The sequence below is a fragment of the Mixophyes fleayi genome, chromosome 1 (assembly GCF_038048845.1).
Source record: "Mixophyes fleayi isolate aMixFle1 chromosome 1, aMixFle1.hap1, whole genome shotgun sequence".
Taxonomy (NCBI): Eukaryota; Metazoa; Chordata; class Amphibia; order Anura; family Limnodynastidae; genus Mixophyes; species Mixophyes fleayi.
In genome coordinates this window covers 4,887,825-4,911,099 of record NC_134402.1, presented here as the reverse complement: position 1 = coordinate 4,911,099, position 23,275 = coordinate 4,887,825, and the positions used below count along the sequence as shown (strand labels likewise).

At 45.4% G+C, this 23,275-nt stretch overlaps 1 protein-coding gene across 10 annotated transcripts in view; it reads left to right on the top strand.

Moving 5' to 3' along the window:
* Positions 1–5,047: 5,047 nt before the first annotated feature.
* Positions 5,048–23,275, top strand: part of DCTN1 (dynactin subunit 1) — a 99,772-nt gene continuing 81,544 nt past the window's right edge. For 8 of the 10 annotated variants that reach the window (XM_075183966.1, XM_075183885.1, XM_075183804.1 and 5 more), the window contains exon 1: positions 5,049–5,283. In XM_075183966.1, coding sequence (XP_075040067.1) covers positions 5,251–5,283 — 33 coding nt within the window. In that variant the 5' untranslated portion in view covers positions 5,049–5,250. Of the gene's footprint in view, positions 5,284–22,566; positions 22,676–23,275 lie in introns of those variants that run through there. The other 2 variants (XM_075183108.1, XM_075183285.1) reach the window with 2 other exon arrangements.

Sequence of the window (23,275 nt, the reverse complement as noted above, 5' to 3'; positions counted from 1 at the left end):
GACTGGGAGCCCCCGGTGCTACACTAATGTAACAAAACGAGAAGTCCGGACCCAGCGTCTAGTACCACCGCTTTGCCCATTACCCAGCAGCTCTGGCCAGTGTGATAGGCCATGCAGAACCATGCCAGCAACCCTGATCTGAAGGCAAGAGGTCAGAGGTACCAGCCCAGGTGCCCAGCGAGGGGGTGCACTAGCAGTGACAGTTACCCAGAAGGAAGCGGTTCTGAATACCAGTGAACGAGTTAGTGGTGGCAGCACAGGCACCTCCTACTATGCTTAGAGGGGCGTAATTTGGGATAAATAAAAGGGAAGGTGGCAAAGCAAGCCCAGGCGGTCCCAAGCAACAACGGACAGGGTGGCATAGGTGGTCCATCCTGTCACAGTTGCCTGATTTATTAACAGATATTTCAATATAATATATGCGTTCAAGCTTTTGCATGACATCTATGTTATTAATGGTTATTTGTTTTATTGGTTTTCGTATTCATACTATTTAGATTTTTTTTATGTATACGAGATCTAGCTTTTAAAGCCATTATTTTATTCACCAATCTTTGAACTCGACTCTTGATTAAATTACATTTAATTGGATTTGTATTGTGATTGGTTAGCAATGATTTAAATACATTTGTTCATCATGTTGCAAGTCACACCTCTGAAGGAACCATATGATATGGAGAAACGCGTAAGTAATTATAGATTCAAAGGAGCTTTACTCTTGTTACTTTGTGTCAACTTATTAACCCTGGATTGACATATATCATTTGTTTTTTTTCACTCCTTTGAGCAGCTGCTGTACAGTTTGTCAGGCTGGTTGATACAAATTTCAACCACCTCATATTTATACTAGGGACTAATTCAAGCGGCTGCCACAAGATGAGCAGACGTTTAATTGGAGCCTGGCTCTTGTGTCTTGCGCTGTCGTGTAACCGCTCAGTCCTTCTGGCTGTCTACATCTGGGAACCCTTCCGTGATCTAGTATTAGAGTTCATCTTGGACGGGCTATTCTGAAGGGAGATGATGTCAGTGTCTACATCAGAGATCTACATGTGTTTGGACCACACATGACAAGTCTGTTTACATACAGATCTATTACATTATATTACAATATTACACTATTCGTCTAATGGTAGCTCTGGCCCTGCCTAGTTTGAAGCTAAGTATTTAACACCTCCAGACATCTTTATTGTGCTACTGATGTACTGATCTATGATGGACTGTGACAGCAGCTTGTGAACTGCAGCATATAAACATATTAATTCAATTTCCCTTAGAATATTTGTGAATTTTTATATCTTCCTAATTTTCTGGGATTATTATTGTATATATGTAATGCCCCCTAGTGGTGTTTTAGTAAACAACGCACCCTAGTACTACAATCAGGGGTCACCGGGGGGGGGGGGGGGTTAGGTGTTTGTGGAAAGCAACTGAGGATTGTTTCTATGGTAAAAATCTGCCAGAGACTGGGCTGGGGGGGTCCTGTAAAAAAGTGGGAAAAGGAGAAGGAAGAGAAGTAAGGAACAGAGAGAGAGAAAGAGACAGAGAGGAGAGGTGATGTGGGAGCCAGGGGACCTGGGACAGTGGAGGTAGAGGTCCTAGGCTCCCCCGGCATTGACCCAGGAGCGGGTGAGTCTCAGACAAGACAAACACTACTGTCCCATAAGTAAGAGTAGGGGAGCCACATAAGGGGGAGGACCCGAAAAGAGAAAGGGTGTGACTGCATATACAGAGGGGAGGGGTCTCTAATCCCAGTGTTTTGGAGAACCCCATATCACGAACCCCAAGAGAGAGAGGGGGACATTTTGCATGGAAGAGACCCATGAGTGAGGGATGCTGCAAGAGGCAGTGTAGTGGCAGTGTCAGAGCCAGGGGCTGAGAGTACGTAGAGAGAAGTGTCAGAGCCCAAAGGAGAAATCATCCACGCAGAGGAGGGGTGAGCTGCAGTTGAGATTTATACTAATGTGTCAGAACTGCATTGAGAAGCTGCCTGCCTGTTAGCATCCATGTGAATGCCCCTGTAGAGAAGGGGGAACGGCAGTGAAGTATGGATTACTGGACTATAAGAGACATGTGAATTGTTATATAACATCTAGATAACATTAAGAACTGTGCAGAAGGAGTAAGGAGCTGTACATGTAACCACATTCATATTGCTCATTAAGAACTGTACGGGAGGAGTAAGGAGCTGTACCTGTAACCACATTCATATTGCTCATTAAGAACTGTGCTGGAGAGAGTAAGGAGCTGTACATATTTCTGTATTGCTGCAACCTTTATGATTATCGTGCTGGAGAAAGAGGAGTATAAATAAAGAGCTCAGTTTGTGATAGAAGTCTGGCGCCCAAATTATTGTGACTTTTATTGCACTGCCCCTCAAAGTGACATCACCTGTGTCCTACTACTTCCAAAGAGACACCTGCATGTGCAGGGACCCCCTGATCATTTACACCCATGCCCATCAGCTAGCCAGGGCTGGAGAAGGAGGTGCACTGTGTAACTTTGCACCCTACACTACACACAGTGACAGGGGGTTACATATATTTATCGCAACGGTTAGATATTAATATATCCATGTACGATTCCAAGAATTTTATATTTATTTAAAATACTTTTATACTTGAGTCATAAATGCTAAGAACTTGTCAATGATTGCTAATTTATTTTAGTTTTGTGTGAATCACAAGAAAATATGATAAATTTGGTATTTTTGGCTTAATTGTGATGCATTTGAACCATTATTCGGTTGGTGCTGCTTTCTTTGTGTTATGTTAGCTGCGAAATGTAAGAATTTTGCACCTACATAAACCGGTGTAAGTTTTGGACGTGATGATGATGATGATGATTGTTGTATCTTTGCTCCGGACATATTTAACATTAGATTTAAGATTAAATGTATGTTAAGATGCACAAATGGCGCACTTGTACTTTCATCGCTATATCAGGCGGTATTAGTCACTTTAACGGTGCTGATAACACCGGCAGTGACTATATCAGGCCTATAGTGTATTAGTCATAATTCAGTTCTATTAGCAGATCAGTCCATGAGGTCTATACAGTTTTCCATTTTTATGAATAAAAAATCTTCAGGTGAGAAAACATGATACATTTTTTGCTTATGTTATTCAGTTGCCTAAACTATCCATTCTATCACAACCAAAATAAAGACCCCGGTAATAGGGCATTTCGTCCCTCTGACAAATATACCCCTTCTTTCTGTAAACCGGTGCAATGATCTGAGCTGCCGGCTACAAACATAGATAACACGTTTCTTATCCTCGCAGTGTAGTATTATCATACACAGCACATACATGCAATACATACATGTATGTGACAGAGACGCAGGAACTGTGGTTGTAGAATGAGAAGGAAAGTGATGTCGCAGAACATCTGTATGTATGTACATGTGTCATGTATGTATCTATGAACTGTATGTATCTACATGTGTCATGTATGTCTCTATGGACTGTATGTATCTACATGTGTCATGTATGTCTCTATGGACTGTATGTATGCACATGTGTCATGTATCTATCTATGGACTGTATGTATGCACATGTGTCATGTATGTATCTATGGACTGCATGTATGCACATGTGTCATGTATGTATCTAGGGACTGCATGTATGCACATGTGTCATGTATGTATCTATGGACTGCATGTATGCACATGTGTCATGTATCTATGGACTGCATGTATGCACATGTGTCATGTATGTATCTATGGACTGCATGTATGCACATGTGTCATGTATGTATCTATGGACTGCATGTATGCACATGTGCCATGTATGTATCTATGGACTGTATGTATGCACATGTGCCATGTATGTATCTGTGGACTGTATGTATGCACATGTGTCATGTATGTATCTGTGGACTGTATGTATGCACATGTGTCATGTATGTATCTGTGGACTGTATGTATGCACATGTGTCATGTATGTATCTGTGGACTGTATGTATGCACATGTGTCATGTATGTATCTGTGGACTGTATGTATGCACATGTGTCATGTATGTATCTATGGACTGTATGTATGCAAATGTGTCATGTATGTATCTATGGACTGTATGTATGTACATGCGTCATGTATGTATCTATGGACTGTATGTATGCACATGTGCCATGTATGTATCTATGGACTGTATGTATGTACATGTGCCATGTGTGTATCTATGGACTGTATGTATGTACATATGTCATGCGTGTATCTATGGACTGTATGTATGCACATATGTCATGCATGTATCTATGGACTGTATGTATGTACATATGTCATACATGTATCTATGGAATGTATGTATGTACATATGTCATGCATGTATCTATGGACTGTATGTATGTATATATGTCATGCATGTATCTATGGACTGTATGCATGTACATATGTCATGCATGTATCTATGGACTGTATGTATGTACATATGTCATGCATGCATATATGGACTGTATGTATGTATGTACATATGCCATGCATGTATCTATGGACTGTATGTATGTATGCATGTGCCATGTATGTATCTACAGGCTGTATGTACACGTACAATGTATGTGTCTTTGGACTGTTTGTATGTACATATGCCATGCATGTATCTATGGACTGTATGTATGAACATATGCCATATATGTATCTATGGACTGTATGTATGTATGTATGCATGTGTATATGCCATGTATGTGACGGTCTATGGACTGTATGTATGCACATGTGCAGCAATGTTTTGTTCCATGTTACACATTGATAAAAGCAGGGAAAAGTGTCTTGAATAATCTTGAAAGCTTGCAACACAATTCTGTGTGTGGATAGATAGATAGATATGAGATAGATAGATAGATAGATTAGATATATCTCAAACTAAACATAAAACTATTACACTATGTGTCACTATTATAAAGCATCTTGTATACATTGGTTTGGGATTGGCACACAAACGGACATCACAGAAGCCTTATTTAGATGACAATGCCCTCTGGATGCTGAGGACCAGCAGTGTAATTGGTTTAGCACTAGGACCCAGATGAGCTCCCTGCCCTGAGATTGTGCTGCACTAGGAGGATAGAGATGTCAGTTCTGAGCAGCATCAGCAGAGAATGCCGGAGCTCACTATACATAACCAGCCCTAAGATACAGCATCTGTCTGCATGAACACAGCCCATCCCAGAGGGCTGACTCCTGCTGCAGCCATGCTGCCACCATCACTGCTGGATATAAAACCATACTGGGCATAAAGGAGGAGAAGGACATCAGCATGGCCCAGAGCAAGAGGCACACTTACAGCCGGGTAGGTGGTGGCACCAGGATGTAGGCTTTGCATGGTGTAAGCTATATGAGCTATATGTGCATAGTGTAAGGTGGGACACATGAGCTATATGTGCATAGTGTAAGGGGGGACACATGAGCTATATGTGCATAGTGTAAGGAGAGACACATGAGCTATATGTGCATAGTGTAAGGGGGGGACACATGAGATATATGTGCATAGTGTAAGGGGAGACACATGAGCTATATGTGCATAGTGTGAGGGGGACACATGAGCTATATGTGCATAGTGTAAGGGGAGACACATGAGCTATATGTGCATAGTGTAAGGGGGGACACATGAGCTATATGTGCATAGTGTAAGGGGGACACACATGAGCTATATGTGCATAGTGTAAGGGGGGGACACATGAGCTATATGTGCATAGTGTAAGGGGGGGACACATGAGCTATATGTGCATAGTGTAAGGGGGGACACATGAGCTATATGTGCATAGTGTGAGGGGGACACATGAGCTATATGTGCATAGTGTAAGGGGGGACACATGAGCTATATGTGCATAGTGTGAGGGGGACACATGAGCTATATGTGCATAGTGTAAGGGGAGACACATGAGCTATATGTGCATAGTGTAAGGGGAGACACATGAGCTATATGTGCATAGTGTAAGGGGAGATACATGAGCTATATGTGCATAGTGTAAGGGGAGACACATGAGCTATATGTGCATATTGTAAGGGGGGACACATGAGCTATATGTGCATAGTGTGAGGGGGACACATGAGCTATATGTGCATAATGTAAGGGGGGACACATGAACTATATGTGCATACTGTAAGGGGGGGGGGACACATGAGCTATATGTGCATAGTGTAAAGGGGGGCACATGAGCTATATGCATAGTGTAAGGGGGACACATGAGCTATATGTGCAACTGTAAGGGGGGACACATGAGCTATATGTGCATAGTGTAAAGGGGGACTCATGAGCTATATGTGCATAGTTTAAGGTGGACACATGAGCTATATGTGCATAGTGTAAGGTAGTGGAGGGGACACATGAGCTATATGTGCAACTGTAAGGGGGGGACACATGAGCTATATGTGTATACTGTAAGGTGGGACACATGAGCTATATGTGCATAGTGTAAGGGGGACACATGAGCTATATGTGCATAGTGTACAGTGGTGGAGGGGACATATGATCCATATGTGCATAGTGTAAGGGGGGACACATGAGCTATATGTGCATAGTGTAAGGTGGTGGACAGGACACCAGCTATATGTGACAGGAGCACTGGGCAAGTGGTGAGTGGCAAAGGTATATGTCACAGGCATTCTGCCTTGTATGTCCTCAAACCCCAGGGAGATTATTTTGTCAGTCCGGGTCTTCTGATCTCCCAGACTCACAGCAGACTAATCAGGAGTTGCACCTGCAACTGACAAAAAGCTGCTGGCAGTTTTCTCTGTCTCTCACTGTCTGGGGAGGAGGTTTTATTCCTCCTGAGAGACACTGCAAACAGTAACCAGTAAGTCTTGCATTTTGTATGTGTGTGGGACACAAGGTCTGTGAACATGTCCGTATTAGGGTTGTAGTGCACTATGGTTCAATATGTGCTTCTGGTGCCAACAATCACTGTTTTCCTGCACATAATGTATGACCTCACTGCTGCCTGAGCGTCTGCCTTGGCTCTTAGTGCACCAGAAAACTTTCAGTCTTATCAATGCTATAATATCAAGAGAAGCGACACTTACAGGTGGCAGGCGCTGTACCTCCACCTCTGCTCTGTGCCAGGGACGGACGCCTTCCTATCTCACTGCCCCGTCGCTTAGCAACGGGATGAATCTCTTCTTCTGGCCTGGGGCGCATGCGCAGTAGGCGTGTGTCCCCATTGCTAGGCAGCGGGACGTTTGTTGTCCAGCGGTCAGCTGTTCTGTCACCCTATTCACTGCCACTAATGAGAATACACCTTCTTCTATTTAAAAGAGGCTCTGACGCCATACTGGTGCCAGAGTACCAAGGTTTCCTTATGCTCCAGCGTTCCCGTTTGCCTCCTTGCAACATTATTGACCCTTTGGTTCCAGACTTGGCTTCTCAAGACCTCCCTTTTGGATCTCCCTTTGGCATTTATAGATTTCATGACTTGACCCTTGGCTTCATGGCTACGCTACTGTTTGACCATTTTATACCATTCTCCTCGCACGGCCTGACCTCGGATAGCACGACCATGCTTGTTTATCTACTACTTAGCTGGCAGCTAACTAGGAGGGCCGCAAGGGCGAAGACTAGAGGCGCATTTAGGCTCTGCACCTCCTTGTTTATCAGCGCAAATACCAGCAAGTAGACCTCAGTTTCTATTAATCCGTGACAGTATACTCTGGCCATTACCACTGAAGGCACAGGTGAACCATCAGCTTGTGATCTGTTACTCCATCTTGCCTTCAGTGTTGATCAGCAGGCCCAACTTCTTCAATGCTTTCAGGGAGTAGTTTCCCAGCTGGATACCCTGCAGGCTTCGCTAACGACGGTCAGGGACTGTTACCACCTCAGAAGTGATGCAGTCTTTTTCTACCTCCTCTGCAGCTTCCGCTACTGCATTACGGATTCCACTGCCTGAAAATTTTGATGGGGATGGGAAAGTGTCGTGGATTTCTGAATTAATGTTCAATTCGCTTCAAAATCAACTCAGCATTGTTTCCTTCAGAGCGTACCAAGGTGGCATTTATAATTCCATACTTTCCGGACAAGCCTTGGCCTGGGCTTCCCCTCTCTGGGAACAAGATGATCCCCTGTTGCGGAACTCCTCTTCCTTTAATGAAGCCTTTCGGAATGTATTCGATGAGCCTGGACAAGTCTTCTCCGCCACTTTCAGTACTCAGACCATAGGTCAATATGCAGTTCTCTTTTGCTTCCTAATTAATGTGGAACAACGAGGCACTCGGGACAACCTTCTGGCAAGGGTTAACAGACTGTATTACAGATGAGTTGGTCTCCTGTGAAAACCTTTGTTTGTGCTGTGGAGAGTCCAGCCATCTAATATCCAAGTGTTTCAAGAGGCCGGGAAACACCTTCTCCTAGGCGGTATCAGGGAGGCCAATCTAGGAGTCAGATTTATCACTTCCACCAGAACAGACTTTTCTATGGATATATCTTTGGAGTCTCCTAGCGGGCCTTTTGTGACTTATGCCTTTGCGGATTCCGGCTCCGCCGGAAATTTCATCTCTGTGACGTTGGCATCGCAACTCCATATATCCACCCAGACCTTTCCTCAGTGGATGGCAATCGCAATTCTAACGTTATCATATCCCAGGTTACCGCCCCTCTTCGACTAACGGTTGGTGTATTACATTCAGAATGGATCGAATTCTTGGTCCTTCCGGAAGCTGTGAATTCTGTCATCTTGGGACTCCCCTGGCTCAGGATTCATGCACCACAGTTCTATTGGGAGGTTGCTCAAGTCACTTTGTGGAGCCCACAATGTCACAAAGGATGCCTTTCTTCTTTGAAACCTGTCCCTACAGCCGTTCCCTTCCATATGGTCTCCTCTCAGCAGTCTCTTCTGGCACCCTATGCAACCTTTTAAGGTGTTTTTTGTAAAGCCGCATCCGAGGTCCTCCCTTCTCATCGGCCCTGGGATTGTACCATCAATTTAATTCTGGGTAAGCCTATCCCTAAAGGCAGGATTTATCCTCTCTCTCTTCCTGAGAACCGCAACATGTCTCAATATATTACAGAAAACCTGCAACGAGGGTTTATAAGGAAGTTGCGTTCTCCAGCAGGGGCTGGATTTCTCTTCGTAAAAAAGAAAGATGGATTGATCTGCCGCTGCATCGAATACCATCACTTAAATGAAATTACCATCAAAAACAGGTATCTGCTTCCCCTCATTTCTGAGTTGTTCAACTGGATCAACAAAATTTTGTAAAACTGGATATGAGGGGCTTATAATCTGATCCATATCAGGTAAGGAGACATATGGAGGACCTCCTTCAGTATTCGTGATGGTCACTATGAATACTTTGTGATGCCCTTTGTGCTCTGTAATGCACCGGCGCTATTGCAAACCTCTTTCGAGACCTTCTATACAAATCAGTGGTAATTTATTTGGATGATATCCTAATTTTCACCACTGATCTTTCATCTCATCTGTCTTATGTTATGGAGGTACTCTCTCGTCTTTGGTAAAACCAACTTTTCTGCAAATTGGAGAAGAGCATTTTCGAAGTCTTGCAGATCCCATTCTTAGGATCAGTGGTAGTCAGTTTAACGATGCTGTAAACACCAACTTCACCGTAGAAGGGTTAGGGTTAGGATTAAAGTTCATACTTACATTACACAATTTTAAGCCGGGTCCGTTGCATTGCCACTTTAAATATACAAGTGGTGGTTCAGAGTGACGTAATTTTAAAGTGTCGGGTTCTCCTCACATTGGAACTATGCTGTGTCTGTATATACGCAAATCTGTGTTTTTCACATGCTGGTGCGTAATGATTCTGAATATTTATGTTGCTGTAAACACTGTCAGTATTTACAGCATCGGTAACACATACTACACCCCTTAGGATACCTTGGTGTAAATGTATCAAGCTCCGATATTTTTAATAAAAAAAAATTGTGGCAAATCATAGGTGATAACCCGCGAGTTTAGTCCCCAAATCGCCAGATGTATTAAGCTGCCATTTTAACTCTGATCTTCAAAATCGCTGCTCATCTCTAGGGATTTGCTGGTATTTCAAAAACGTCAGTGTTTAGCAAACTCTCCCGTGTGTAGCTATGCCATAGACAACAATCTGCATCCTAGCTGGGAGATTAGTAAAGACATCACTGTTACACTGCCTGTCTATAGAGCCGCAGGTCCCAGCACCTGTCAAAACTTAAAAAAAAAGTTAAAAAAATAGATAAATGTTGAAAAAAAAAAATGCATGGGGTCCCCCCCCCCTATTAACCCTAGTCCTGCCAGCCTACGGCTGGTTGCCTGAAATCGGGGAAAAATTTGCGTGGGTTCCCCCGATTTTCAAGCAACCAGCACTAGGCAAACCAGCTAGGGTGGTTGGCACTATGGCAGGGGGACACGCGGCAGGGCTCCCCCTGCCATAATGACTAACCAACCCCAGGCTGTTCAGCACTCGGCTGGATTCCATAGGGAGTGGGGTCCGCAAAATAAACGCGCACACCCCCCCACTAGGATTAACCAGCCCAGTGCTGAAAGCACTAGGGCTCTTCCTACACCACTGGGCAGTGGGTGTAGGGTAATAACGGCGATTATAGAGTTAAAAAAAAAACGGACGCCATTTTGCATTGAAACTACAAGCCGGCTGGCTGAGACTACCTTTAGTCCCACAAAAAAAAGTTAAAAAAATACCACACCCTGATTAAAACCACACAATTTTAATAAAAATAAATAAAAAAAAACCAATAAAAACATAAAACACAACTTATTTTTTACCACATAAATTTAATAAAAATAATAAAACCCAAAATACTCACCAATCTTCTTCTTTTGTCAACAGCTTTTAATCCAAATATACTTGGAAGCCATGTCCTTAAATATTTATAGATCCAAATGTCCGTGCTTGAAAATGTCTTTGGTTCTTTTGGTCATCAAGACCCCCTAGTTGCTTGCAGTCTTCTTTTTTCAGTCCACAAGGACCCCTAAATTTGTACATCCAAATCCGGAACATGCTTGAATAAAAAAAACAAAAAAAAAAAACAAGTACACAAACGACAGTACTTCTGTTTGTATAGTGTACAAGCAGACTGATGCTAATGAATAGAATACAGACGCGAGGTCTATTTATACTCTATGGGGCAAGACAGCGTGCATCTGCTGGATTTCTCATACCCCTCCCTGTCCCAGAACGTCCTTGACTTAGTGTCTCGATGGACTTTATCATGGATCTACCTCCCAGTAATGAATTTAGTACCATCTGGGTGGTTGTGGACAGATTCTCGAAGATGGCCCACTTTGTCCCATTAAAAGGACCTTCCCTTGGCACTGAAGGTGGCTCAAGTCTTTATTAAGGAGATTTTTCGTCTTGATGGATGCCCTCGAGAAATTATTTTGGATCGTGGTTTCCAATTTCTCACGCTTTTGGAAAACCTTCTGTACAGAGCTGGGAATCGGCCTAAAATTCTCCTCTGGATACCATCCTCAGACCAGTGGCCAAACGGAACGTTTTGCATCAAGATCTGGAACTATTCCTTTGTTGCTTCTCTTCTGGGAATCACTCGGACTGGTGCAATTTACTACCTTGGGCTGAGTTTGCCCATAATAACCATGTCCATTACTCCTCGGGTTCCTCCCCTTTCTTTACAGTGTTTGGTACCCATCCCATTGTGGCTGATTTTGATTCCTCCCCAGCTACTTCGGTTCCGGCTTACAATTCTCTGGTTCATATCTGGGCTTCTACCACAGACTAATTGTTAAAATCTACTCAACAATACAAACATTCTGCTGACCGCCACCGTAGGGCTGTTCCTATTCTTCAACCTGGAGACAAAGTATGGCTTTCCACCAGGAATCTCAGGCTCAGAGTAACCTCCATGAAACTATCTGAGCTTTATTGTTCCTTTTCCTATTACTCAAGTCATCATCTCTGTGACCTACAGGCTCTGCCTTCCTCCTTCTCTTAAGATTCATAATACCTTTCATATATTGCTACTCAAACCTCTGGTACTCGTGTGTGCCACCATTCATCCATCTGCTGCTGTATCCACCTTAGACAATGTGTTTGAGATCACTCACATCCTGGACATTCGTCATTTTCATGGTCACAGCCAATATCTTGTTCATTGGAAAGGATATGGTCCTGAAGAGAGATCATGGGTTTATAAGGAAGATATCCATGCCCCTCGACTACTAGCCAACTTTCTTAAGGAGCGATCATCTAAAGATCTTCTTCCGGAAGAGGGGGACTACTGTCAGGCGCCATCCCCGCATGTCTGCTCTGTGCCAGGGACAGACGCCTTTCTGTCTCGCTGCCCCTTTGGCATTTATAGATTTCCTGGCTTGACCCTCAGCTTCATGACTACGCGTCTGTTTGACCCTTTTGTACCATTCTGCTCGCACGACCTGACCTCGGATAGCATGACCATGATTGTTCATCTACTACTTCGCTGGTGGCTAACTAGGAGGGTCGCGACCTGCTAGTCTAAAACAGTTAACTCCAAACTCCCTTGCGGGGGTCACTGGTGAAGACCAGAGGCACGTTAAACTCTGCACCTCCTTGCTTAGCATCACAGACACCAGTAAGTAGGCCTCAGTTTCTATTATTCCGTGACAACAGGTACCTGACTAGGTCAAGAGCCATGAGAAGACCAAATATCAAACCAGTCCCCAAATATACTTTTGTGTTGGAGATTTCAGGTAGCCTGAATCTAGTGAGTGAAGAGACATTATCTGGACCCGTGTAATCCCAGGAATAGTTGTCTGCTCCCACACTTGGCTCTGATTTTTTTCTGTAGTTCATTACATGATAGAAAACAAAAGTAAGTTCTGGACAGATAGCTATCTTCAGGATGGAATGGATCAGATAGACTCTGTATTTAAGGACATTACAGAAATTAAGGATACAATTTATAGAATATTGTAATAGAAGATACTATCTTACAGTTGATACAATGTTGCTGCTGAAGCTGCAGGTGAGTTATATACAGGCTGATATCAGTGTGTGTAGCTCTGAGATACAGAGGTCTGACTGTTCCCTGTGTGATATTATAGAATAGTTACATGTGATGTGTAATGAAAGATACTATCTTACAGCTGATACAATGTAACTGCTGAGGCTGCAGGTGAGTTAGTGTCTATATGATATCAGTATGTGTGGACCCTCAGAGGTCTGACTGCTCCCTATGTGATATTATAGAATACTGTAACAGGTGGTGTGTAGCGGAAGATACTTACAGCTGATACAATGTAACTGCTGAGGCTGCAGGTCAGCTAGTGTCTATATACAAGGTAATATCAGGTTGTGGACCTGAGATACAGAGGTCTGACTGTTCCCTGTGTGATGAAGGAATCTCTCACAGGGGAATTATCACTACAATTGGGTTTTGTGTAACATTCTATAAATGGGCCCTAGTGTTTCCCTGGTAACAGCCAGAGTGTGGACAGAAGGGGGAGATATTATCTGCTGGTTATCAGGATCTGGATACATCCCATAAAGGTTTGAGCCCATCAAGTCCCTTTACAAGGGGCAACCAAAACGTAGTTATTTTCCCTTTGTACGTCTGATTGCCACAGACAATGCGGCGTGCTAATGATTTGTTACAGAGAGTTTCTCAATTAACCAGTATTGGCCAAATACACAATACAATTCCATTTATCCCATTAATGATATTAGATATAATTCTTTGTCATTCACAAACACCTGCAGAGCTATTCATGTTTACAAATGATAATACTGAATTATGTGTGAATGGGATGACATCTTTATATTGAAAGCTGTTTGTGCATTAGTGTAAATCAAATAATGGTTCATCCCCAAAACCTAGCTTTACAATGTCAGTGCTGACATCACATTGTATCTACAGGAGTCCATTACATTTGTACCCGTCATAACATGCAAATGTTTTACAGTGCACTTATTTGTATGTTATATATACTGTATATAATATGTATCATGTGAAGGTGAAAAAAGGGCTCTTATTTACTGCTCTTCATGAGAGAATATTGATTGTAGAGGAGTATTTAAAATGAAATGCAAATATTGACATCATAACCAAGTTCAGTAAATATGTTAAGATGGGTTTTGTGGTGTACCAAGTTCCAAGGCGCTGCTGGGCGTGATATGCGGAGATACATCATTAGTTATGGGGATGTAACTATTAAGGGGTGACGATATAATCATATCCTCATTATAGGATTTTACCGAGTGTTGCTGGATCACTTATACATAACTTGTGGCTGGTGCACCTTTGGATATCATTGCAAATTTACTTATCTTTTTATTTTGGTATGTATGGAAATGTATTGACTTCTGAGACAGGATGTCATGTTTGGGTTTTGAAACGGATTCTTGATACTGTGAATTAGCAATGTACTTATTTTAATATTGTGTGTATTTTGGTATAGGAAATGTATTTATTGCTGAGACAGGGCCAGGAGAGGAAATTTGGTTTTGTTTCTGCAACTGTCTAGAGACAGGTAATCTCATGTTAATTAGACCTTTTAATCTCAGCAGACAACAGGTCTTTTCAGCCTGAAAGCCCAGGAAGGGAGTCGTGTCCTGTCTGGTTAAAGTGAAAGGAATCTCTGATCAATGTGATTTAGGAAATCAAAGATTAGTGTATATTTTGTTAAGTATAAATTGCATTGATGTTAATCATTGAACAAAATATTTCAGTCTTTGTGGAGCCATCCCAGATGTGGGAGCTGGCTTACCCCCTGCTGACATGTGTTTCAGAATGTGCATATAAAGAGCACTGGTTTGTACTGAAATGTTTCATTATTGTTTCATCTGACCTTCCGATCAGTGGTACCTTAAACCAGTGTGAACTTTCCTTGTTAGGACACTTGAGCTAATAAACATCATTTTGCTTCAAGATCCTGTGACTGCTTCCCTGTTGTAATTCCTGTGACCTGCAGATTAGACCCAAATCTAATCCGTTATCCGGCTGTTCCGAGATTGGAACCCAGCATCTAGCATCAACACTCTGCCTGCTACCCAGCAGCTCTGGCCAGTGAGGAACTATTCACAGCACCCTGATCTACTGGAAGAGTTCAGGGGTACCAGCCCAGATGCCCAGTGACAGGGTAAACTAGCAGCGACAGTTACCCAGAAGCAAGCGGTTCTAGGTACCTGTGTAGGAGCCTAGTGGTGGCAGCATCGTAAGCCCCTCCTACTGCGGTTAGAGGGCACAATTTAGGAGAAAGAAAGGGAACGGTGGCAAAGTAAGCACAGCCGGTTCCCAGCAAAACCAGATAGGGTGACATAGGCGGTCCACCCTGTTACAGTTTGACCATGCAATGTATCATCATACAATCTGAACTTTCTGTATATCACTAGTACCTCAATGTAGTGTGTAACTGTCCTTTTTAAGACTTCCTGAGCTAATAAAGATCACTGCTTAAGGAATCTGCTTTGATGCCTACTTACTTGCTCTAGTACCAATGCTCTGCCCGCTATCTGCAGCTCTGGCCAGTGTGATAGGCCAGGGAAAACAATCCACAGCAGCCCTGGTCTGAATGCAAGAGGTCAGAGGTACCAGGGGTACAATAGCAGCGAGAGTTACCGAGAAGTAAGCGGTTCTAGGTGTCGGTGTAGGAGCCTAGTGGTGGCAGCAGGCCCCTTCCACTGTGACAGGAGGGGTGTCTTTGGGCTAAAGAAAGGGGACGCTGGCAAGGCAAGCCTATCTGATCCCCAGCAACACGACAGACAGGGTGGCATAGGCGGTCCATCCTGTCACAGATTTCTGGAGGCAAGCAGTGAAATAACCCCAGGTGGCTATTCGTGCACCAGTCAGGAAAGCCAAATAATTCAGGAGAGGAATAACTGCAGCCAGGAGAACACACAGGATGTCTGATTAATGTGTGATTACACAAACGTGTCTAGGGCAGACCTTGAGACTCTGTGCAGTGCCAAGGGCATTGATATCCGGCATTCACCAATCAGGGAGGAGATGAGAGCGACGGCGGGAGAATGGCACCTACAGCATGGTACCCTGGCAGAGAAAACTGATGGCGGCCCAGCTGAAAAGCGGGAATAAGGTAAACCAGACCCCCAGACAGCAGTGCCCTCTTCTCAACAAACGTTATCAGCAGTATCAGTCACTCTATACTATAATGAGTGCAGAGCCGCTGGGCTAAGGATCCAGCTGGCGGCCTTAGGCGACTGCAGCTGAGCAGGCACAAGTCATAGCGGCATGGCGCCAAGAGGGAAGTGAGCCAGCCATGCACCCAGGGGGGTAGGAGCCCCCTAGGGGATCAGGACTTCCATCTTTACTTTGCCTGAATTTAAGGACACTATTGGAAATATTGACGAGCACCTGCGGGTATTTGAAAGGACCTGCAGACTACACGCTGTATGCAGATTGGAATGGGTTACGAATTTAGTGCCCACATTGCAAGGACGTGCAATGGAGGCCTACCGTGGTATGGTCACACAGAGGACTGTGTGGACTATGTTATTGTAAAAAGGGCACTCCTTAGACGGTACACTATTACCCCAGAAAGCTATCGTCAGAAGTTCCGGAACCAAGAATCTCCACGCCACTAAGTTTGCAAAACTGCTGTGGGAATCTGCCAGGAAGTGGGTGCACGGAGCAGGTGCCCAGAGCGTAGAGGAGGTAATAGACTTGATGTGCCGAGATCAGTTATACAGCTAGTGCGCACTGAAGGTGAAAGAATGAGTGCTGGACAGGAAGCCAGTCACCTTGAAAGCAGCTGCCCAGTTGGCGGATCAGTATATGGCAGTGAGGCCACACTGGCAGAAACGCCAGATTAACAGCCAATACCAAAGGACTGTACAATCAGGGGGACACCGCTCTTCTACTCACCCCCATAAGCAAGTATCCAACCCTTCAGGTACCTTTTGCCAGCCACCACCCTGCCCTGTGCCTGGGAGTTATCAAAGAGCATCGGAGCCCAGGCTGGAGAAGAAGTGCTGCAGCTGCGGGAACACCGGTCACCTAAGGATAAATTGTCCCACAGCACTAGCACCCCAGACACGAGCCCCTAATCCAAGACCTGGAGCCAGGGTGACTTGCTTAACTAACGAAGGTGAGCCCGTAGAGACTGTTTCCACCCATGCCAGCATAATGGAGAGTGGCGTGTCTGAAGGTGACTCAGCGGAGAGTGTCACTTGCTTGTCCAAAAGGCCCCTCAAAAACATGTGGAGTAACCTGCAACCGGTCCAAGTGGGACCCCAGCAGAGTGAAGGACTGAGAGATTCATGGGCCTCAATAACTGTAATGAGCCCCATATTACTGAACCTGCTGCAGTATTGCAGGGTCGCAATGCCAAAGTTACTGTGGCAGATGGACTGGAGAAGGAAGTGCCTGTAGCAAGGGTGTATGTGGACTGGGCAGATGGCCAGGTGTTGCGAGATGTTGCCATTATGGAAGTCCTCCCAACTGATGTGATCTTGGGCAACGATGTTGGGGATGGTATTGTGACTGCATTTCTCAACTCTATTACCCAAATCCAAGCTGCTAAACTACACTCTTCATGATCTACACCTGCACAACCTAGCTCAGAGGAACAGACTACAGCTGCTAGACATCAGCCATCACCAGCAACACAGGATCAGCCAGCCCAGAGGAAGTGTCTCAAGCGGTTACTTCTTCAGCCAGCTTTTTGCTCCTGGAAAGACTACGTCACCTAACAATGCAGAGGATGTTGTTTCCGGCCTTCTTGTGGGGGTGCCAGGTGATGCTCCTGCCTCTAGCCGTATGCCAGCTCCAGCAGTGAGTATAGCGGACCACAGTGACCTCCCTTTGACTGACCCCAATTTGACTGGCCCTAGTAACTGCAACGTAGACCCCCCTGAATTAGACAATAGTGAGGGCCGCAGGAAAGAGTTCAGGTCAGCTCAGCTCTCTGATCCCTCGCTGAAAGTGTTAGGAACTCCCAAGTCAGTACAGTGAAACTCGGGAACTACTCTGAAGGCCCGGTGTTCGCTGGAGCCCCTAGTGGTGGGGACAGACTGGGCTGCGGGCCGACCGAGGGTCGAGTAACGTATACTGACTTAAAGGAGTAACCAGGAGTGGAGTGATTGGCGGACTGTAGTTAAGAAGGATCCTAGGTCAAAGGGTCACAGGCACAGATGCAATATCCAAAGACAAACGAAGGGTCAAACACACAGGCAGAGAAGCAAAATCCGAAGTCCAGGCAAAAGGTCGAGGTCAGAAGAGAAGGGTCACAGGTCCAAAAACAAGCAGGGGTCAAAACACGGGTAGTCAAATCCAAGGTAGCAGGAACCAAAACAGATAGCACAAGCAGGCAGCAGGACTGAGGACAGAACGCTATAACCGGCAGTGAGGCTGCAGACCTCACTGCCTTAAATACACAGAGGGACCAATCAGGGTTTGCCCCTGAAGTATACCCACTTGCAGGCTAATGCCTGCTAATTCAGCCCACAGGCTGAATTCAATCATAATTTACAAAATGCGCGTGCGCGCCCGGCTCTCTATACCGCCGGGACGCCGCACTGAAGGAGCGTCTGGCCGTTGCCTTAGCAACGGTAGGGTGCCGGGCGGAAGTGACGTCCCGGTCGTCAAGGTGGCGGCCGGGACGCTAGAGGAACCAGGAAGCGAGCCGCGGCGGCTCGTAACAGAAAGGCATGAGGTGCCAAGCTGTCAGTGGCCTTCCAGGGATAGAGGTGGGGGTGTGACCAGGTGTAAAGGGTTGTTGTACTGTGTAGCTAGGAAGGTAGATGGGGAACAAGTTCAACTGGTGGTACTATGGAGCTTTCGCGTGCAACCGATGTTAGTTACCCCTAAAATCCCTATGGCTGGACACCAGGGAAGAGATCAAACACTGAAGCACCTGAATTTTGTCTGCCTGGGAGTGTTTGATCACGTCCGGGCCTACTGTAAATCCTGTGATGTGCGTCAGCGGCTTAGGTGTGTCTGGTTCTCATGCTCCCCTCAGGTGCTTGCCAATAGTTGGGGAACATTTTCAGCGAGTGGTGTGGATATAGTAGGTCCCCTGCCTGTGCCCATCCTCAACGTGGTGGACTATGCTACCCGGTATCCAGAGGCTGTGGCTCTGTCCGCCATCACTGTGGAAAAGATAGCAGCGCGCTGCTAGGAGTATTTAGTAAAGTAGGCTTCCTTAGTGAGATCCTTAACGATCAAGTGACACAGTTCATGAGTGAACTGGTCCAGTGTCTCTGGGCAAAGTGCGGCAACTTCGGACTGCCCCCTACCATCCCCAGACTAAGTGACTGTGTGAGCAGTTCAATGGCACTCTGAAGCACATGCTACGGGCATTTGTAATTTCGGAGGGAGGGGCTGCTACCTGCCGCACCTCCTGTTTGCTTATCGGGAAGTGCCACAGGAGTCTACCGGTTTCTTCCCCTTTGAACTACTATATGGTCGCAGAGTCTCTGGACCTCTTGACCTGCTCCGGGAATTTTGCGAAGGGGAGCTACCCACTAAGAATGTCTATCTGGTGGAGTATGTGTTAAAGCTCAGAGATCAGTTAGAGCAGGGTTGTCCAACCCGCGGCCCGCATGCGGCCCAGCACGCCTGTAAATGTGGCCCAGAAGGAGTTTTGGTTGTGGCAAGGGGGCAGCACTGTTAATGGAAGAAAAAAATCCTGCAAAAAAAAGAAAAGAAAATACTTACCTTGCGGTCACGTCAGCTGGTACTCCTGCTCCCTGCCTTGTCTCCTCCTCCGTGCGGTGCTTGCAGTGAATGTCGGGCGCCCAACATCCATTGCGGAGTGCAGCACAGAGGAGTCACCCGCGCGAGAAGAACAATCAGCAGCTGAGAATTGGAGAAAAGAAGAGAAGAGGACAGGAGAACAAGCCGATTAAAAGGTAAGTTAAGGGGGATTTTTTTTATTATTTCAAGGGACGCTGACCAGTGAATAAAAGTCATCTGGTCCTGGAGCATCATGGACCTTATCTCCCTGCTACATACTTCTACTTGTAATACTAATGGGGCATTCTATATTATTCTCTGTGGCCCATGATAAGTTGTTATCCCTTAACTAACATAGTGGTGTAATTAGCAAAACAGGTCACAATTTGGGGTCACAGTGATGTATATGTCAGGTACCGCAGGCCTGGTCAGGGCACCCTGATATACAATGCCTGGCTTAAATGCACTTTATTGATATTGCATCGAAACAATACAAAAAGTGATTATAGTATAATAACTAGAGAGGATTTTTTGAACAGGGCGATTGAAAGGTAAGTATAGTGGGATTTGAAAAAAAAGTGATATATATATATATATATATAGATCACTTTCTTTCTCATATATATATATATGTTAACTATGTTTTCTATGGTTTTTTGGATGATCAGCTATCGTTATTGTTAGTGTATCTTATGTGCGGCCCAAACCAACTCGTCGTCTTTCAATGTGGCCCAAGGAAGCTAAAAGGTTGGACACCCCTGAGTTAGAGAATCTCATGTGGTTCACACAAGCTAATGTAGCGGAAGCACAGATCAAGCTGAAGACTTGGTATGATCAGGGCGTGCGTGTCAGAATTTTTGAGGCCAGGCAGAAGGTCCTTGTTCTGATGCCCACATGCCAGAACAAGCTCCAGGCTGCCTGGGCTGGACCATACAAGGTCTCAAAATGCCTGAGTGACTTCACTTACGTGGTGTCGTTTGATAGCGACGGTAGCAGACCTACCACGTGAATATGTTGAAGGCATACCACGAGCATGTGGAGTCGGTAGCAGCGGTTTGCTGTTTGCCACCTGAGGAACCAGGAAGTGACCCCACTACCTGACCTCCTCGCGGAAGGCAGAGGTGAAGGTGGTGTAGCGTAAGTTGTCTGAGATGAGCACAAAGTTTAAACACATAGGTCACTATAATGATATTTCACAGCACACTTTGGCTTTTAAAGTTTATTAGGATTTTCATAAATACTTGTTTTATGGTGACTACATCCCTGACGTTCCCATTCTTAAGCTGTCTCTCCCTATACTTTCTTTTACCTATGCCCCTATACCATCTTCTACCCTGTCTCGCTCACATATCCCCCTGCACCTTCATCTACCCTGTCTCTCTCACATATTCCCCTGCACCATCTTCTACCCTATCTCTCACACATATCCCCCTGCACCATCATCTCCGCTGACCCTCTCACATAACCACCTGCACCATCTTCTCCTGTCGCTCGGACATATCCCTGTGCACAATCTTCTCCTGTCCCTCAGACATATCCCCCTGTACCATCTTCTTGTCTCTCTCACATATCCCCTGCACCATCTTCTCCGCTGTCCCTCTCACATAACCACCTGCACCATCTTCTCCTGCCCTCAGACATATCCCTGTGCACCATCTTCTCCTGTCCCTCAGACATATCCCCCTGTACCATCTTCTTCTGTCTCTCTCACATATCCCCTGCACCATCTTCTCCGCTGTCCCTCTCACATAACCACCTGCACCATCTTCTCCTGTCCCTCAGACATATCCCTGTGCACCATCTTCTCCTGTCCCTCAGACATATCCCCCTGTACCATCTTCTTCTGACTCTCTCACATAACCACCTGCTCCATCTTCTCCCTCAGATATATCCCCCTGCACCATCTTCTACCCTGTTTCTATCACATATCCCTCTGCACTATCTTCTCTGCTGTCCCTCTCACATATCCCCCAGCACCATCTTCTCCTGTCTCTCACACACTCGTGGCAATCCAACCCCGTGCCCCCCTCCGTGCACAACTTGCATTAATCACACACACACACATGGATTATAGATTTGTAAGGAACAGCAGTAATAAAGCTGTACTAGGGTTGGCTTCTGTACCAACGCTGGACCAAATGTGTTAGAGAAGCAGAAGAAAAAAAAAGAACCATTTTTAGGGAAGATTCTGATCACGATATACAGCAATTTGAATAAACAGATCAGCTCTGAGTAAAAGTACCTTTTATCTATCAGGCCCACTGACCAGTCTGATGTCTCTAGCCAGTAATTAGCTGGTGACACAGGACTGCCACCCACATCTCAGGTGATGCCTCTGGTTATAGACAAACGTTTACTACGACGTATTTTATTGGCCCATCACATACAGACATTTACTTGGAAGTTGGGATCACAGTAAAGACCGTGTATTATACACAGCAGCCCTCACACATCAGTCTGTGGCCCCAGGAGCTGCTCACCCGCTATACACAGCCCACATAACAGGAGCGGTGACACGTTGTACACGGTTATTCCAGTCACAGCGCCGCTCGGGGCTGCCCGGTCCCGGTCCCGGTCCCGGTGCTCTACTCCCCGGCACTATATATATTATATCTCACTCTCTCAGCGACCTCAGTCACGTGCATTGTCTCACCCAATCACAGACAGAGTAGCAGAGGGCGGGACCTCTCCAATCCTCGCGAGCTAAACAAAGAGAAAAGAAGCCGATAAACAGAACCCAAATCCCGCGACCATCATTAAGATCCACAACTGGACAAACCGGCCCCAATCCCGCTTGTTATAGGCGGAGGTGGCGACTATGGACTCTTACCTTGTGCGTGCCAGGCCTCGGTATCGAATCAGATCGCTGATTGGTCAGCCGGGTGTCAGACGCTTGGGTTCCTACCTGGTGATTGGCTGTTGTTAGAGAGTTTTGTGATTGTCGCACGCTGATTGGCTCAGGGTGGGTAAGGCCTGGCTGCTGATTGGCTGAGAGTGATATGTCAGAACGAGGTTTGGATTTGCTGTCACCGGTCTGTGTGTTCGGGGCCACAGCCCGTGATCGGAACTGACCCGCGGGTAACGGCCTGGTGCTTCCCTGGTGCTGGTGAGTGACCGAGGCTCCGTGTGCCGATGTGTATATCCCTGATTATATACTGTTATTCTCCATCTCCCCTCATATAATGTCTCCATATCCCCCTATTCTCCATATCCCCTCATATAATGTCTACATCACTCTCTATCCCATCATATAATGTCTACATCACCCTCTATTCTCCATATCCCCTCATATAATGTCTCCATCACCCCCTATTCTCCATATCCCCTCATATAATGTCTCCATCTCCCCCTATTCTCCATATCCCCTCATATAATGTCTACATCACCCTCTATCCCATCATATAATGTCTACCTCACCCTCTATTCTCCATATCCCCTCATGTAATGTCTATGTCCCTCTATTCTCCATATCCCCTCATATAATGTCTATGTCCCTCTATTCTCCATATCCCCTCATATAATGTCTACATCACCCTCTATTCTCCATATCCCCTCATATAATGTCTCCATCTCCCCCTATTCTTCATATCCCCTCATATAATGTCTACATCACCCTCTATTCTCCATATCCCCTCATATAATGTCTCCATCACCCTCTATTCTCCATATCCCCTCATGTAATGTCTACATCACCCTCTATCCCATC